The sequence below is a fragment of the Alosa alosa genome, chromosome 4 (assembly GCF_017589495.1).
Source record: "Alosa alosa isolate M-15738 ecotype Scorff River chromosome 4, AALO_Geno_1.1, whole genome shotgun sequence".
In the NCBI taxonomy this organism is placed as follows: Eukaryota; Metazoa; Chordata; class Actinopteri; order Clupeiformes; family Clupeidae; genus Alosa; species Alosa alosa.
Window position 1 is genome coordinate 9,799,708 of NC_063192.1, and position 17,053 is coordinate 9,816,760.

The window sequence follows — 17,053 nt, forward strand, 5'->3', positions numbered from 1 at the left end:
ATGGCAACGTCTTAAGTCTCTACGAAGCTGTCCTAAGAATCTGTCTGTTCACTCTCTTCAAGGAAACCGCATCATCATGGGGAAGAACCACGTATTCCGCTTTAACCACCCAGAGCAGGCGCGCGCTGAGAGGGAAAAGACCCCATCAGCTGAGACCCCCGTCGAGCCTGTGGACTGGACCTTCGCCCAGAGGGAGCTGCTGGAGAAACAGGGCATTGACATGAAACAGGAGATGGAGAAGAGGTATGGCTAGTTTTGATATTGCGACTGTTAAATGACCAACATAAATTGTGGTCAAGGTCAAGGTTGTGTTCGCTTTGGCCTTGGCTCTGTGCTCTCGGTCTTCTCTTACATTGTGACATTGCAATCTTCTAAACGGGCTTCAATACTTCTGGGCAAAAATTGCAGAAGAAAACCTACACTGTTTCCTTTTGTGTGTAGATTGACTGAAATGGAGATCTTGTACAAGAAGGAGAAAGAAGAGGCAGACCAACTTCTTGAGCAACAGAGACTGGTAAGTTCCTATTCTTCAGTGAACTTCTGCTATCTGATATGATCCCAAAAAAATGACAATAGCCAAGAATAGCATTTTGGTAGCTCAAGAAGACTGATCCAAAGTGGTATAATTTTTTTGTGGAAAGTGACTGTAACTAAGTCCTTTTCCACATGGGACCTGCTGCGTCCATCACTGAAGTCCTTGTGAGAGGGAGGGGAGGGAGTGCACTGATGCAGGTCATTCTGCCTGTGTGGAGAATGATTTCATGAGTGGGTCGCTCAGCATCTTAGTCAGAGCCTACCCACTGGCTCTGATGTCCTACCAGCACTAATTCTGCACTCTGATTTCTCTTGACTCCCTTAGATTATAGTATTTATGTTTGTGTGTGTGTGTGTGTGTGTGTGTGTATGTGTGTGTGTCTTGAGAGATTGTGTGTTTTTTTATTTGTGTGTGCTGTGTGTTAAGCACTCCTCTCTCAATGCATGGCTGACTTCTTTGCATGGAGTTCCACTCTCTCTGAATTGTTAATAGCTGTTAATACGGGTGACAAAGAGGGTCAAAGCTTATACCTCCTTTGTTCCCAGAATGGACTGATATTGAGTAATCAATGCCAAAGATGAAGATTAGAAATTGGTTGTGGATTATCATCAAAATCCTGTTGATTTTCTCTTAGATTTGAGACAGAACCTTGCACAACAGCATCTGAGAATAAACTAAATACGAAGTCAGGTTTCAATTTGTACTGAATTGAAAATGTAAGCCTTTACACTGGCTTTTTCAAATGGGAACGGAGCTCCCGCTCATAGAGTATTGCTTTGGTTCCGTTTGCTGCTTTTGCATGGTTTTTGTTTGTGTAGCATGTCCTCTCTCTTAACCGATTCCTGATTTTCTTGTTATGAAGAGGCCTTATGTCGCTATCCTAGTGTCACTGCGTTTGTGGCTTAAGACTTAAGTTGGGTTGGTTTGATGACAAGTCTGCTTTTTTTTTTTAAAAAGTCGTTGTTTTAGCTTAGCTTTCTGTTTTTCATCTTGAGTTCTTAGCTTCCCAATGCAGTTGCCGGTGTTTACAATGCATTGTGATGACGATAACCACAGATCTCTGCTGTAGTGTTCTTATTTTTGCCAAGACGTAGTGACAATGTGGTTTCTCATTGGCTTCTGCCGGGCAATTCCATGTGTCGTCCAAAAGTCTGTGTCGGGGCCGGATGCAGTGGGCACGCAGCCACGCACAAACACATACATCCCTTCAGGGGTCTGTTAAGTCAATGATGACAAGCACTCCAATGCTATGGTGATTTTTCCTCATTGTCTTTGTTATGCCCCCATCCCTTCAAGTAGAAACACAACCTCCACCCAACACTACTCACTATCTTCACTTGAGCACCACACGATGAATGGACCCGTCTCCACCCGTGACCTAATCGCTGCCACAAAAAAAGGCCTCCACCTGTCCTGTCCTCTTGACAGCATCTGCTCGATCTGACTGATTTTGAAGTATTGTGCCTTGCCTACTCTGCACGAGGGGAGAACCAGAAATGAGAAACTGCATTTTCTCTGAACTAACTTCCTAACTGTAGTTGGATGAAACCGACGCTTTTAACCAAAAAGCTCCAGGCTGCCCTGTCTTCTAGCTTCTTCACTTCTTTTCTCCCCACCTCGTTTTTCTCCCCCTTCCTCCTCCTTCCTCCTCCTTCTCCTCCTCCTCCGACCCCCTCTAACGTCTCATGCAGTTCTTGTGTCTTCTAACCTCACTGCTATCGCTAGATCCTCTCTATAAACCAGCTCTTCTTTCCCAAGGACTTCAAGTCGGGGGATAAGCTCTCCGAATAAGATCAGCTACCCTTTTTTGCATGCCCTTTTTCTGAAGCATGTTTTTTTTGAGGGTGGGGTGGAAGTTTAAAAAATGGAGGAAAACAGGAAGTACTCAGAGTACCTTTGCAGAAGTGAGGCAGATCATCTAGCCCCCAGGACATGCCCCCACCTCCTTTTGTTGACTTTTTTTTTTGTTAAAACCATTATAGCCATATTTGCCTTTTACGTTAATATTAATATGTAACTTTGGGAGCTATATTGACCGTATTGTTCAAAAAATATTTTCCTTGCCTTTTACCAAAGCTTTTAACAGCTTTTTATATTCCTCTTGTGTGGGTGTAATCTACTCTCAACCACACAATGTGTGTTCATATGAACGGATTTAGTTTAGCATGTAATGTATAGTGTAGTATAATGGCACACATTGACTCGTGTTTTTAAATGAAACTAAATTATCTAGTCTCTACTTAAGTCAGAAATATTGGACAGCTATCAGTTATAAAGAGACCATAGAGTCAAAAGATTTTTTTGCAATCTACAAACGCTTACTATAGATGATAACATTTCCATAGCCCCTCAAAATTTTTTAGGCTCCCATTTTACATATTACTACCTGTTTCTATTAAAATCAGCTACATCCTTTTCGTTTGGATTTCTCCATGTTAATTTCCCTTTTTGTTCGGAACTTTTCCCCTGTTTTTGTTTTGTTTTTGTTCTGTTCCCCCTCAAGGACGGTGACTCAGATAGTGGCGATGACTCTGATAAGCGCTCGTGTGAGGAGAGCTGGCGACTGATTACCTCCTTGCGGGAGAAGCTGCCGCCCAGCAAGCTGCAGACCATCGTGAAAAAGTGCGGTCTGCCGAGCAGCGGGAAACGCCGCGAGCCCGTCAAGGTGTACAAGGTCCCGCAGCGGCGTCGCCTCACCAAGGACTCCAAGTGGGTCACCATCTCGGACCTGAAGATCCAAGCGGTGAAGGAGATCTGCTACGAGGTGGCGCTCAACGACTTCCGCCATAGCCGGCAGGAGATCGAGGCCATGGCCATCGTGAAGATGAAGGAGCTATGCGCGACGTACACCAAGAAGGACCCCAACGAGCGGGACTCGTGGCGAGCAGTGGCGCGGGACGTGTGGGATACAGTGGGCGTGGGTGGCGATGAGCGCATCGAGGATGCGCTGCTACCGCCTCCGACCAACGGGCGCGGCACACTCGGACTCGGACTTGGGCTCCCCGACATGGGCGACCTGAAGGTGCACATCGACAAGCTGGAGGATATCCTGCACGAGGTGAAGAAGCAGAATAACACAAAGGACGAGGAGATCCGCGCACTCCGCAACAAGATGGTCAAGATGGAGAAGGTGCTGCCTCTCATCTCCACCGGCGGTGGCGAGAGCCTGCTGGACAAGCCACCAGTCCAGGGCCGTGTGCGCAGCTCTAGCGAGGGCAAGGCTCCGGTGGAGGCCAGGTCGGACACAGGTCCGTCAAGCCTACTCCGGGAAGCGGACCGGGCAACCAAGACTGGCGCAAGAGGAGGAGGAGAAATTGGAGGAGGAGGTGGTGAGGAGGATGAGGAGGCAGGCCAGCAGCGCAGCCGGCTGCGATGGATGCGTCAGGAGCAGGCGCGCCTCAAGAGCCTCCAGCAGCAGGAGATCACCCGGCAGCTGAGAAGGCAGAGCGGCCCGCACCGCTTCATCCCGCCCGAGGACCGCAAGCTGCGCTTCCCCTTCAAGAGCAACCCCAAGCACCGCAACTCCTGGAGCCCTGGCACGCACATCATCATCACTGACAGCCAGGTGATCGAGCTCAAGGTGCCCAAGGACGACTTGCCGGAGGAGGACGGTGCCTCCGGAGGTGAAGGAGGATTGGGAGTCGTCATCAGGGAAGGAGGAGGAGGAGGAGAGCCCAAGGAGAGGCGGCAGATCGTGGTCCAGTCGCACCCTCCGCCTCTGCCCAGTCCCAGTCCCACTCCCACGCTTCAAAGGAGGGGCAGCCGAGACCTGGAGCGGAGCCAGAGTCACAACGAGGGCCACAGGCACGGCCACCAGGGCCTGAGGCCGCACGAGCGGGGCCGCAGCAACTCCCTGAACAGCCGCCAGCGCCCAGTCAGCTACATAGAGTCCAGCAGCAGCAGCGGCGACAGGAGGTCCCAGCAGCAGCAGCAGCAGCAGCAGCAGCAGCACCACCACCACCACCACCACCAGCACCAACACCAGCACCAGCCACGGCACCACCAAAACCATCACTATCAACACCATCAACACCATCAGCAATACCAGCCCTACAACCACAACAACAGCAACAGCGGCCACTTCCAGGGACAGCACCAACTCCAGCATCAGCACCAGCACCAACACCAGCATCAGCAACCCCGCTCTGACCAGCCCCCCCACTGCAACAACTTCCACACTCCGCCCCGCATGCGTCGGCAACTGTCTGCCCCCAACCTGAAGGCCAGCAGGGAAACGACAGTGTGAGAGCAGAGGACCCATCGCTGAGTAGACTGGACACAGGGCCCAAGTGCTGGATTAAAGAATCTTTACATTCAGACATATACATATTGCCACACATACATGTGTTCGCACACACACACACGCATACACACACACACATACATACAGTACACGCACGCACGCACGCACGCATGCACGCATGCCCGCCACGAACATGGCCACTATTTCATAGAAAGAATGAATCATTACTGCATTGGATGGCTTGTCCTCATTGAAATGAATCCTGCTACAGCTGTAGCTTTGTTTTGAACAGTCAGTTTTAGGTGTTTTGCTTGGTTCTCATTGCAGCAGTATGCGACAGTCTCAGTATTGCCATATTGATTGTTGCTCTCCCCATTCAAATCGACTGTTACAGTTGTTTCGACTCAAACAGCAAGTGAGTGCTCAGTTTTAAGGGACGCAAACAAACAGGTGACAAACAGGTGGGGTGTTGCAAAGCCTGGATTATTTTTAAAATATTTAGGATCAATGTCACATTTGTTTTATTTACTCCATGATTTTTTCAAGTGATTTTCATCTTGATTATCACCTGCATTGTCACCCACCATTTTGATGTGTTTTCCTCCTGAAATAGTGGAGTTCTGATTGATGCAGCAGGCATTCAAGAGCAAATACTTCGATATTATCACTAGGTGCTAGAAGCAGGTCCTGCTTTTGTTGAGACAAGTCTACTCATTTCAATGTTATGGTCAAAATTGAATGTTCTTGCTAGATTCAATCATTTTTGTCCTGAAGATGTCCAAAAGATGCCGTAATAGCTGCCCAAGAACTTTAAGGAAAGAAAAGCCACAACTTAGTGTTTTTGAATGTTTGGTATGATCATATTGTTGCAGCGATGCAGCTTATTCAAATGTGTGTCTGTTCACTTGTTTCTCCTGACAGCTATTGTAATTAATTCACTGTAGTTACTGATACTGGTGGCCTAATTCAGGAGGTCTTTTTTCAAAAGATAACAACTGAGGCTAGACTCATTGACTGAAATATAGGAATGCTATGAGCTGGGAATCTGGCTTATTGAAGTAAATGAAGGATATTGAGGAGGTGCTTAAGGCAAAAAAACTTTTTTTTTAAAAAGTGCCTTAGCAATTCGCAAATGTATCGCTAACAGTAGTCTTCCCAACAGTTAAACTAGGCATAGAGATGGAGAACTCCCACACTGTTTTTGTATTCTATCCTTAATAACTGCCAGCCATGCACCACACATAGAATGTATGACTAAAGTGATTGATTTAGGAGCCTCAAAATTCCTCACCTATAACTACCATATCGGTGTCATAGTTTGTTATCTGATCGTTAAATCGTTTTTGATTGATAGGAAAATGACTGATGCTGAGAGACATTTTGTTAGTGTTTATGTTGGGATTCTGAGGTTTGACTGCCACTCTTTTTGAAGATTGAAGCATAGTTTTTACCCATTCACATGACCTAATGTTATATGCTCCCTGCATCCAGTGTGGCATTTATTAGTGAATATGTCTGTTATAAAGACTAGATTTTTAAAAAGAGAAAACTAGACCTCACTCTAAGGGAAAGAGATGACTATGCTAGTCATGGTTTGGTTCACATTGTTGCCTCTCCACTGTCTGGAACACCACTATGAACTGTTATGCAGGGGGGGTTGGCCATGCTGTTCCCATGGAGATGTAGGCAATGTTCTGGAACAGTCTACTGAATCCCCCACTCACAATCAGCATGATTTGAATCACATTTATTTTCTGTGGCGGAGGGGGTGGGGGGGGCTCTCGTTGAGGGAGCGCACAAAACAGGGCTTCCCAGGGGAGGAAGTCTAACAGAGGGTTGCCATGGTTTCCAGAAACTCCTCTCCAAAAACTTTGAAAGGAAAACAAGACAAGTCTATGCACGTCTAAAGCGTGGAGAGCAAAGAGTTTTCAGGATGAATGAATCTTTTTTTTTTTTTTTGGGGTACTTTTGAATTATCAAGAAAGTTTAGATAAGTTTCACTGAACCGAGTGAATAATTTGCCTGTGCTATGCCACTGTCTCTTTCACATGCTGCAATCTTTCTCTTTATGCTCATACCCACCTTCACCTTTGGACATGGTTTTCTTACTCACTAGCCCTCGTCCAAAAGCCGCACAAATGACTTTCTTCTTTCTTGTGCTCAAACTTAAGCGTAACAGCCAGCACATAAATATCTGTGTCCATATGTGGAGTACCATAGCCCCCACACACACAGTTTAACCAAAGCTTGTTTGCTGTGAAGTGAGGTCCAGTAGAAGATGAAGGGTTAAGAACCCAGCTGCCCTTATTGCTCCCTTGCTTTCCTATGCTGCCTTATAAACATTGAACTCCAGTGTTTCCCTAATCATTGATGTTTTAATGATTGCGTCTGGACCACTGCTAAATCGAACCATGTTAATGATGATAAGCACATTATGCTGGACTTTTTTACAAAGAAACAGACGAATCAATACTATTATGTCACAGTTAAGATGTTGCCTTAGTTGCTTCTTCCAGTGTAGTGCCTCAAAGGACACAATGCTGCTTTAGCATCTCACCCAATCTATGCATGGCTTCTGAGCAAGACTACATAAGCGCTTGGACACTCGCAATCTGACTATCTACGCATGCCTTTCAGTATGTACTGTATGTTTCCACCCCATGAAAAATATTGCCTTTGATAATGAACAATACTGTGTTAACCGGTGCTGAAGGCCACTCCAAGCACAACCAGGAGGATGCTAGTGCCCTTGTAAAAAATGAACAGTGATATTGTTCTTTTGAAAGTATATATATATATATCTATAATATACTTACTGTTCAGTGTTTGTTTGTTTGTCTGACTGTTTACCACGAGGCAAATCGAGTGCCTCAGGACGGCCAATGCCAAGATGCTTCTGTGAAAGCTGCCAGAGCACTTTTTTGTGCAATGAAACAAACTTGTTCACAAGGACTTCTGCTGGGTTTAAAGGCAAAACACAAAGGGTGTCAGCGATTGTGTTTCACTATGTGCTGAGTATACACTACAGACATTTTTGACTGAAAAAAAGGTTTTGACTCAAATAAACTGGCATATTTGAATTGCTTTGTGTATTGGTGGTCTTCATCAGCTAATTATAGACTTTTTGAGGTATACTGCAATAATTATTATTATCATATATCATATTCAGTTTCCCAACCTTGATTCACTCATTATTAGGCCTATTTTTGAAGGCCATTTTGAAGCTGGTAGACTAAGTTAATACACCCGTGTGTCCATATTTTCGTTTTGTTAAAAAATCATATGCATCCATTCCTGTACCACTAGTAATGTGAACGAGCACAGGCTAGCTGGCTAGCTTACAACCTGTTTTTCCCACCATAAATAAGTGGATACTGTACACATTTGTTTAGTTACAGCACAGTGAAAACGTGTGTCCTTGTGCCTCTCATCAAACAGTTGCCCTTTATTTGTGGTTTTGATCAGACTGAAGTTAATTCAAAGGCTTAATTACCCATCTTCATTTTATACTTGTAACCAAAGGTTGTACCAGTCAGTGCACACATACTTTGGCCAAATTGTATCCAAAGATGTGTGTAAAGATAGCTTACTGATGTCTTTGGAATCTAGGTAATGTTGGTATAGTCGGTGGACTTCAACATGGATGCTGATCTGACCCATATTTCTCGGCGAACTCTGGTTGCCCAAGATTACATTCTGAATTATTTAGTTAGGGGCGACAAAAATACTAAACTAGACATAATGAAATAAGACAGAAATAAGAGCCTGTCCAGAGAGTTCAAGGCATAGGCTTACTGCCAGCAGCCTAATCAAGCCACCATGGTCTTGGTCAGAAATGATGTATTAGCTCTCAAGAAATAACTCCCACTTTCTGGTTTCTGGTCCAAAGAAAATTGCATTTAATGTGAGAACAAGTACAGATTTTTTTACTTTAAAAAATGATTGCACATTATTACTCATTCCAATGGCGGTCCAGTGGTAAGCTTCAGTGGACCCAAAGCACTGCAGATCCAGATAGCTGCTAGATATCTGTGTAATGCTGTCCTTATCGTGCCAAACTATGTTGGATGACTGCATAGTAAACAGCCTCTCAGATGGTCCCTTTCCCTCCCATGCCTACTGCTTCCCTCAGAGTCATGCCTCATTAATGTCGCATTATGGTAATTAAGCGTCATTAGGGTCAGCCCTAGTTCTGCCACAGTGGTCACCATGGCATCGTGCACTGTAAACAGGGCCTGTGCTGCTGGACTGGGCCCATCTTTTCTGCAGATAGGGCCAGTGTCGCGGGCAGGAAAGGGTTAACGCCCTGGAAGCGAATCAAAAGGCCACACTGTTGCTGCCAGAGCTGAACAAACAGGATGAGCTCACCGCCGTCCCGCCTGGTGACCAAGTGATGGGAGGCGTCCGAGGGGGCCCCCTCCGGGTTAGACGAGCGATACACAGGCGCAGTGCAAACCACCACTGCCGCCACCACCACCACCACCATCCACCCATCCATCCACCCTCCACAGCACGGCTTTCACATGATCTTCCTCACCATTCACATGTAGTCCCAGAGGGCTGAGAGCAGAGTTGGTGCTGGGGAAACTGTAAATTGACTCTGGGTAGAGTTCTGTTCAACATTGCTGAGCCGAGTTAGTGGATGAGCTTACAATGGAAGAGAATATGTATATTATAGTATCAGAAGTGGGCTTGAAAAGAGCCATATTCCAAACCTGAATTAAAACCTCAGCATGCACATAGTTAATAATTAAGCGTTTCTTACGAGTTATGGTTTGTATATTATATTATAGTATTTGTTTATTTTCATTAGGCTATTTATTGCATTGACATGATTGTTTATTATTGCTGTTGTCATTAATGTGGTCTTACCAACTTTTTAAAACTGTTCACTGTTAATTTAACTATTGTATTGTTTTATTTGTAAGTCGCTTCGGACAAAAGCGTCTGCCAAATTCCATAACCATAAGCATAAAAGGACTTCTCCCCTAGTTACTGATTAGTTTTAAACCGTATTGGCAAGAAAATGGAGCCTCTACTGTATAAACTTGTCAGGTTCAATACCAAAGCCCTCCAGCAGAGCTTTCTGACTAATTGTTGAATGTTCCAGAGGCCTCTCCGGCTCTGAGCTGTTGTGTCTGTTCCCGTCTGTACGGCCTCTGCTGGCCTGTGTGCACTGATGGGCATTGTGTTTGCTTCTCTTTGCACCTCTGACCACGCGTGTCCCACAGGTATATGAGAGCAAGTTACAGGAGCTTCAGAAGCAGGTGGAGACCCGCTCACTCGCGGCGGAAACACCCGATGAAGAGGAGGAAGAGGAGGAGGAGGAGGAAGGTAATTTAAAGCCTAGTCCCATCATTATCTTTCACAACACAAACAAATCGACAGCTCAAGTAACATATTTTTCTGACAGATAAACTCTAAAATGATTCCAAACTAACAACCCAAAAGCAATGATGAGGTTACACACACAATTTTTAGAACTGGACTCTATCACACCTGTTTATTTTTGGCCAAGTCAGAAACAAACTTGTCAATGTTTCGGCTGCATGGCCCTCATCAGAGCAGGAAAGAAAAAAGATTTTGTAATTTAGGTTTAGCACCACACACAACTACTGGGAAGGTGCATCCTCTACAACAGACAAAAAAACAAAAAACTCTAAAAGGTGCTTGTATTGCCAGATGTAGAAAATATTAAAATATATTAGTTTAAACGCAATAATGTTGGGAAAAAAAATCGATACAGAAATACATTCAAAGGACAGTGATAACATTTTATCATAGCAATTTCAATTTCAATTTAATTTCACTTATAGAGCGCCAAAACATTACACATGTCTCATGGCACTTTACAGAATCTTAGACAATCAGAGAAAAGAAATAAGCAAATAGCAAATAAGGAATTAAAAAACATTTGATCTAGACTAACGAAAAGCCTAAGTGCAATTATCGAAGGACCCACCAGTGATACAATTTACTCAATACATTTGCCAACTTAATGCTAGTGAACTGCACCCGCTCCAGAGAAGAGAGAATGGTTTCTATTAATTACAGAATATTTAACTCTTTGGGTAAAATGTGTTGAATACTAATTTAAGGTATTTAAGTGTATATGTGAGTTGATAAGGGTCAGCTCATGTGGTGACCCCATTGTTGCAGTGCCGTGGACCCAGCATGAGTTTGAGTTGGCCCAGTGGGCCTTCAGGAAGTGGAGGTACCACCAGTTCACCTCGCTGCGCGATCAGCTGTGGGGCAATGCTGTGTACCTCAAGGAGGCCAACGCCATCAGTGTAGAACTCAAGAAGAAGGTATGGCCCACACATCACATGCCTACACCCCATCTTATATTGTGAAATGCATTGCTAAACACACCTGTTACACTACTGTAAGAACATCATGGTTATGCCAGGCCTCTATGGTTACACCAAATCAGATTCTAAACACAAGCTACTGTGGATCTTCTAATTTATTAACTAAATCTTTGTCAGGCTTTTGGAGGAGAGAAATACACCCTAGAAGCATTAACTGCTTTTTCTCATCAGCACTGATTGATGGTTGGAGTCCAGACTCTAATGAATAGAGTACCCCACCACCATCCAGTCCCTGTTAGTTGGATTTCTAGATCATTCCGCCTCGCCCCTTCTCCCCTCTCCTCTGTTTCACTCTTTCCCTTTATGCTGGAGTGCCAGTGATATATCCTCTGATTACTGAACATGGCAGCTTCCGGGAGCCAGGTCATAAATGTCAGACAGAAAGTAAATGTTCTCGTTTCCCCACCGTGCTTTTCGATCCCTTGCTCTGCTTGCTTTTTATTTACACCCCGACCTTTCCCCCGCTCTGGAGATATTACCTCAGAAGACCTCCCTAGCAGCAGGCAGAGCGAAAGATATTTCATGGAAGTCAAAAAGTGCCTTGTGCTCTGGGGTTTTGATTCTGAGTAGTGTGATGACAGTGTGGGTGATAGGACTTTTAAAAAAAATGTATTTCTAAATTTGCATTTATTCATATGGATGAAGTGGTTGAACCGAAATGAGGCCGAATAGAATAAAGCATTTAAAAACTGAAGGATTACCATGGGGAAGGTTGTAGTACAGTTTCGGGTGCAGCAAAACTGCAGAGAGTGAGAACACTCCATTTTGATACATCAGTGTATACAGCATCTCGAGCCAACAGCTAGATTCACACAAAACACATACTCCTGAGCAGGTGAATGAGCTAATACAATTTCTTCTCTTTTTCCCCAATTTGTCTGTCTCTATCCTTCTCTCTTTTTTACTATTTGTCTGTTTCCATCTGTGTCTGTCCATCTCCCTGCTGCCCCCTCTATCTTGCCCTGCTGCCCCCTCCATCTTGCCCTGCTGCAGGTGCAGTTCCAGTTTGTGCTGCTGACGGACACTCTGTACTCGCCTCTGCCCCCGGAGCTCCTGCCGCCCGAGCCCGAGAAGGACCGCGACCTGCGGCCGTTCCCCCGCACCGTGGTGGCCGTGGAGGTGCAGGACCTGAAGAACGGCGCCACGCACTACTGGTCGCTGGAGAAGCTTAAGTAAGCAGAGAACGGCTGGCCTGCACCCACAGTGGCCTACGCAGGCCTGCACTTCAACAGTGTCTCTGTCTCTTGTCAATTCTGTTTCTTGTCAGTTATTTTCTGCGTGCATTGCATTCCTGGCTCCTCTGTTTGGAGAAAGGCGCTACACAAATCCAAATTATTATTAATACTTAATGAACACATGAGTGAGCACATGAATGGTCAAAAAAGGCACATCACATCCAGCCATCAGTTAATCTGAGGTGCTGGAAAGAAATCTGAGTGAGACAAATGAAAGAGAGACTCTCCCAAATTATTATTTTTTTTTTTTTTTTTTTTTTTACCAGCACATGTGGTAAACATTAAAAAACATTCTACACTTGAACACACACACACACAGCCCAGCATTCAACACTGTACTTGGCCCATAACTTTGAGTTTTGTGGAATATGCCTTTGACCCTAACCATATTAGTCTAATTGCAGAATGAAGTTTCTCCCCCACAATGGCAGCATTGAATTACATTTAAAAGCTATGATTTATACGTAGCCATTTAGCAGACAGTTCCAGCTGTAGCCATTCATTACACTTTCAGTCTGAAAAATGCATTAGTTCTTTGGCCGCTGGGAAACCGAACCAGTGACCTTCTGCCAGGCTCAGTCTGACTCTGGCACTCCAGATGTAAATTTTCTGTAAATAAAATCCCTTATTAAAGTCCAGTCTGTGTGACACTGACCCAACCATGCTCTGCTGTGGGTTTGCAGGCAGCGTCTGGAACAGATGCGTGAGATGTACGACCGGGCGGGGGAGATGGCCTCGTCCAACCAGGGAGCGGAGGAAGGCGGCGAGGGGGCACTGACGGGCAGCGACCCCTTCTACGACCGCTTCCACTGGTTCAAGCTGGTGGGCAGGTAGGACTCTGCTCGCTATGACCTTATGAGCCCTATGATTTGTGATGCTGCTGAAGTCGTGTGTGTGTGTGTGTGTGTGTGTGTGTGTGTGTGTGTGTGTGTGTGTGTGTAATGTATTTACTTAGACTCTAAGCGTAAGCATGTAAGAGTGTTTAATGAGACACGGAGTCAGGGGTGGGTGGTGCGCTCTCCCTTCTCTCAGGCAGAGGGGAGGAAGGAGAAGGGGGGTGAAGGGGGGGTCTTCATGAATCATTCATTAAGCTCATTTATCCTGCAAGCCTTAGGTCATCTACATCCACCTCTTTTCCACTCATTTATGTTTATGTATACTGTATACACACACACACACACACACACACACAGTTTATAAATAATAATTTGCTTTGTTCAGTTTTGTGTTTGCCCCTCTTATGTTGTTGTAGTTGGTGTTTTTCTTTTGACTTACTTTGTTATTTATACTTCAGTTATTTTGTTTTCATTCAAGGTTTCATGTATTTTTTTTTTTAGTTTGCCCCTCTGTCATTGTCATTTTTTATAAGCACATATGTTTTATTCAAGTATGTTTATTTTGAGTGTCACTCTTTGGTTATTTGTCTATTATTTCTGGATTCTTACATTGCCCTGCCATTGTGTTTTCATGGAGCATCCATATATTTCATTAGAGCACATCTCAAACTCACACATCATATTTGCTCTGCCATAGCTATGTTCATAGGCACCCATTTGTGTTTTTTAAATTAGAATTATATTGTAAACTATGGTTCCATTTAAAAAAAAAAAAAAAAAAAAAAAAAAAAAAACACTGAGGTCTAGGAGAATATGACTACTCTGTGCTAATGGAATGTTCTTGAATGCCAGTTCTTTTTTCCATGTCTGCCCCTGGGAAGGAATGTCCATTTGCTTACATGCTTTGTGACCGTTGATGAGAGCTCCGTCTGTCTGTCTGTTAATCTCACTTTCCTTCTGTCTGTCTCTCGCTCTCGTACTTTTTCTTTCTATCTGCCTCTCTCTCTCTCTCTCTCTCTTTTTCTCTCTCTTTTTGTTTCTTCTAACCACTGTTGTTACTGCTCTGCATTTCTGTTGCCACCCCACCCCACCCAACACAAACCAGCTCCCCCATCTTCCACGGCTGCGTGAATGAGCATCTGGCCGACCGCACGCCCTCACCCACCTTCTCCACGGCCGACTCGGACATCACTGAGCTGGCCGATGAGCGCCAGAGCGAGATGGAGGACTTCATGGATGACGAGGCCTTTGTTGACGACACTAGTTCAGACGCTGGCACCGAGGAGGGCTCGGACCTGTTCAGCGACGGCCAGGACCCCTTCTACGACCGATCCCCCTGGTTCACCCTGGTGGGAAGGTTGGTGCCAAATGGGCCTGTGAGGGGTGGAGGCTGGAGGGGGTGGAGAGGGAGGCTGAGGGAGGACAGGGAGGAGGCACTGGCTCTTCTCAAACATAAGGTCAAGCCCATATTCAGTACATGTTTGCAGCAGCAGCAGGGAGGGAGTTGACCCATAGGTCAGTGTTGAGAGTCAATGCACTGGTTTCATCCATAGCCATACAGCAAAACTCTACACACTACTTTTAGCACATATGTTCTTAACTAAGGGAAAATCATACACGTGTATACTAAAACACATTTAAAAATGTAAAGTGAGACATGTCCCAGGTTTGAATGGGAGGAAAGACCACTACACACCATTAGTGTCTTAGTCCAGCCAGAAATACATCAGGTCAGAGCGTCAGTGGCAAAGTCAGACAGAGCGGAGATCAGAGCTGGCAGTGCCTCCCCTCACCCTCACCCCCCACCTCCCCTTCTGTTGTGCCCAGAGTGTTGCTTCATCCCATCCCCTCGTCCTCGCCAGCTGCATTAACCAGTCTCCATCTGTGTGCGTTGGGTTGGGCTGGGCTGGGCTGGGCCCTCTCCACTCACACACTCATCCACGTGTGTTATCCTCATTGGTTCTCCTGTATCTGTTACTCATCGTGTTTCTCATCTATCCTGCTTTCACATCCATGTAATATTATTTTATTTGCTTTTATGTTTTTATATACAGTGTATATATATATATATATATTTATATTGTTGTGTTCTATACTGATGTCATTGGTTTCCATTTATAAAAGGCTATTTTGAGTCTCTTGAATGATGGACAGAGAAATAGAGAGGGAGGCTAGAGAGAGTCGTGTGTTGTAGCCTTCAGTGCTGTCATCATGGGATCTGCGTCACTGTGACTTCACTGGTTTGGCAGTGTGATAACTCTTTTCTTCTCCTCTCCTCCTCTCATGGCCTTGAATCTCGTGGGAGGAGGGGGATAGTACTCTCTTTCTTTCTTTCTCTCTTGCTCTCTCTCTCTATCCTGCGCTCTCTCTCTCTCTCTCTCTCTCTCTCTCTCTCTCTCTCTCTCTCTCTCTCTCTCTCTCTCTCTCTCTCGCGCTCATATCTCTATACTCACACCCACACACATACACACTGTACAAATCACTTCACATCCGCCAGTGTTAGTGCTATGCAAGCCTCTACTACAGCTTTGTTACCAGGGAGCATAATAGCTTGATTTGAGTAGCTTGATTATATCATCAACAGACTCAAAACCTCTTTTAATTATGTTCACCTTATTTTATTTTACTGCTTTTTGTTTAAAAACATCATTTGCCATACTGTGTCTCCAGTTTTTGCTTGATTTGTCTAGACCTGTGTACAGCTGTTTTTTAGTTGTTCTGTTAATCCATTTTCCCAGTACGCTCATGGCCATTCTAATGAAATGACTTAAACGATTGCTTTGCCCTTTCTGTGACTGGGTTTGAGTCATCGCAAGTAACACGTAGATAGGCTACATCTGTTTGTAATAGAGTCTTGTGTCCTAATGAGTTTGTTTCTTTGACGTGCTCTAACTTCATTAGAGTAGAATCTGATGGTGTGTGTGTGTGTGTGTGTGTGTGTGTTTGTGTTTGCACATATAGCTAAAAGGCTTTCTCTGCTCTACCTCCTCTAGGGCTTTTGTGTACCTGAGCAACCTGCTATACTCAGTCCCCCTGGTGCACCGTGTTGCCATAGTAACGGAGAAGGGCGACGTGCGGGGCTTTTTGCGTGTAGGGGTCCAGGCCATTGCAGGTCAGTGCTGCTCATTTCACGGTGGACACTGAACTTATGTGGATAGATTCAATGCGGCTATATGAAAAAGTCTTTGTATTAAACATGTCTAGATTTTTTTTGGCTGTATTCGGCTGTATATAACTTTTTGGTGTTGGCTGTATGTCGTTTGATTGTATCCAACAACATTGTACTAGATTCTAAATATATTCAGGTAATACATTTCAAAATTAAATATTCATCACTGAAAACTAGCCATGAAGCAATTCTGTTTTGTGAATGAAAATGTACATCTTTCAGAGAATAATTAGTGCAGACAAGCAGTGTGGTTTATTGTTTTGTTAACTCTCCACAGCTGATGAGGAAGCTCCAGACTATGGCTCAGGAGTAAGGCAGTCAGGCACAGCTAAGATCTCCTTTGATGACGAGTACTTCAAAAAGGTGAGTAGGAATGGCCAACTGTTTATTGCCTTTAAAAGTAATTGGATCTTGTTTGTAACATATTCCATGGCATTGTTTTCCTTATCCAAGGAGCACATTGTGAAACACTTCAGACAGTAATGCAGAACAATAGAGGGATTGAGGCTTTTTCACTGCAGAAGCGCCCCGAGTAGAGTTCACATAGGTTCAGGCCTCTGTCCTAAATTTCAGTTGAACAAGTAGATCCTGACATTTCTATTAGCCTGTGCTGCTACCCATTGACTGAATACTTTATCACTTGTTATGTCAGGGGACAGCTGGG

At 44.7% G+C, this 17,053-nt stretch overlaps 1 protein-coding gene across 1 annotated transcript in view; it reads left to right on the forward strand.

The window, feature by feature from the left end:
• kif1b (kinesin family member 1B) overlaps positions 1 to 17,053 on the forward strand; it is a 68,788-nt gene that overhangs the window by 35,515 nt on the left and 16,220 nt on the right. The window contains 9 exon segments of the mRNA XM_048241712.1: positions 63 to 243; positions 442 to 514; positions 10,010 to 10,112; positions 10,938 to 11,086; positions 12,143 to 12,321; positions 13,068 to 13,214; positions 14,326 to 14,577; positions 16,214 to 16,332; positions 16,667 to 16,752. Coding sequence (XP_048097669.1) covers positions 63 to 243; positions 442 to 514; positions 10,010 to 10,112; positions 10,938 to 11,086; positions 12,143 to 12,321; positions 13,068 to 13,214; positions 14,326 to 14,577; positions 16,214 to 16,332; positions 16,667 to 16,752 — 1,289 coding nt within the window.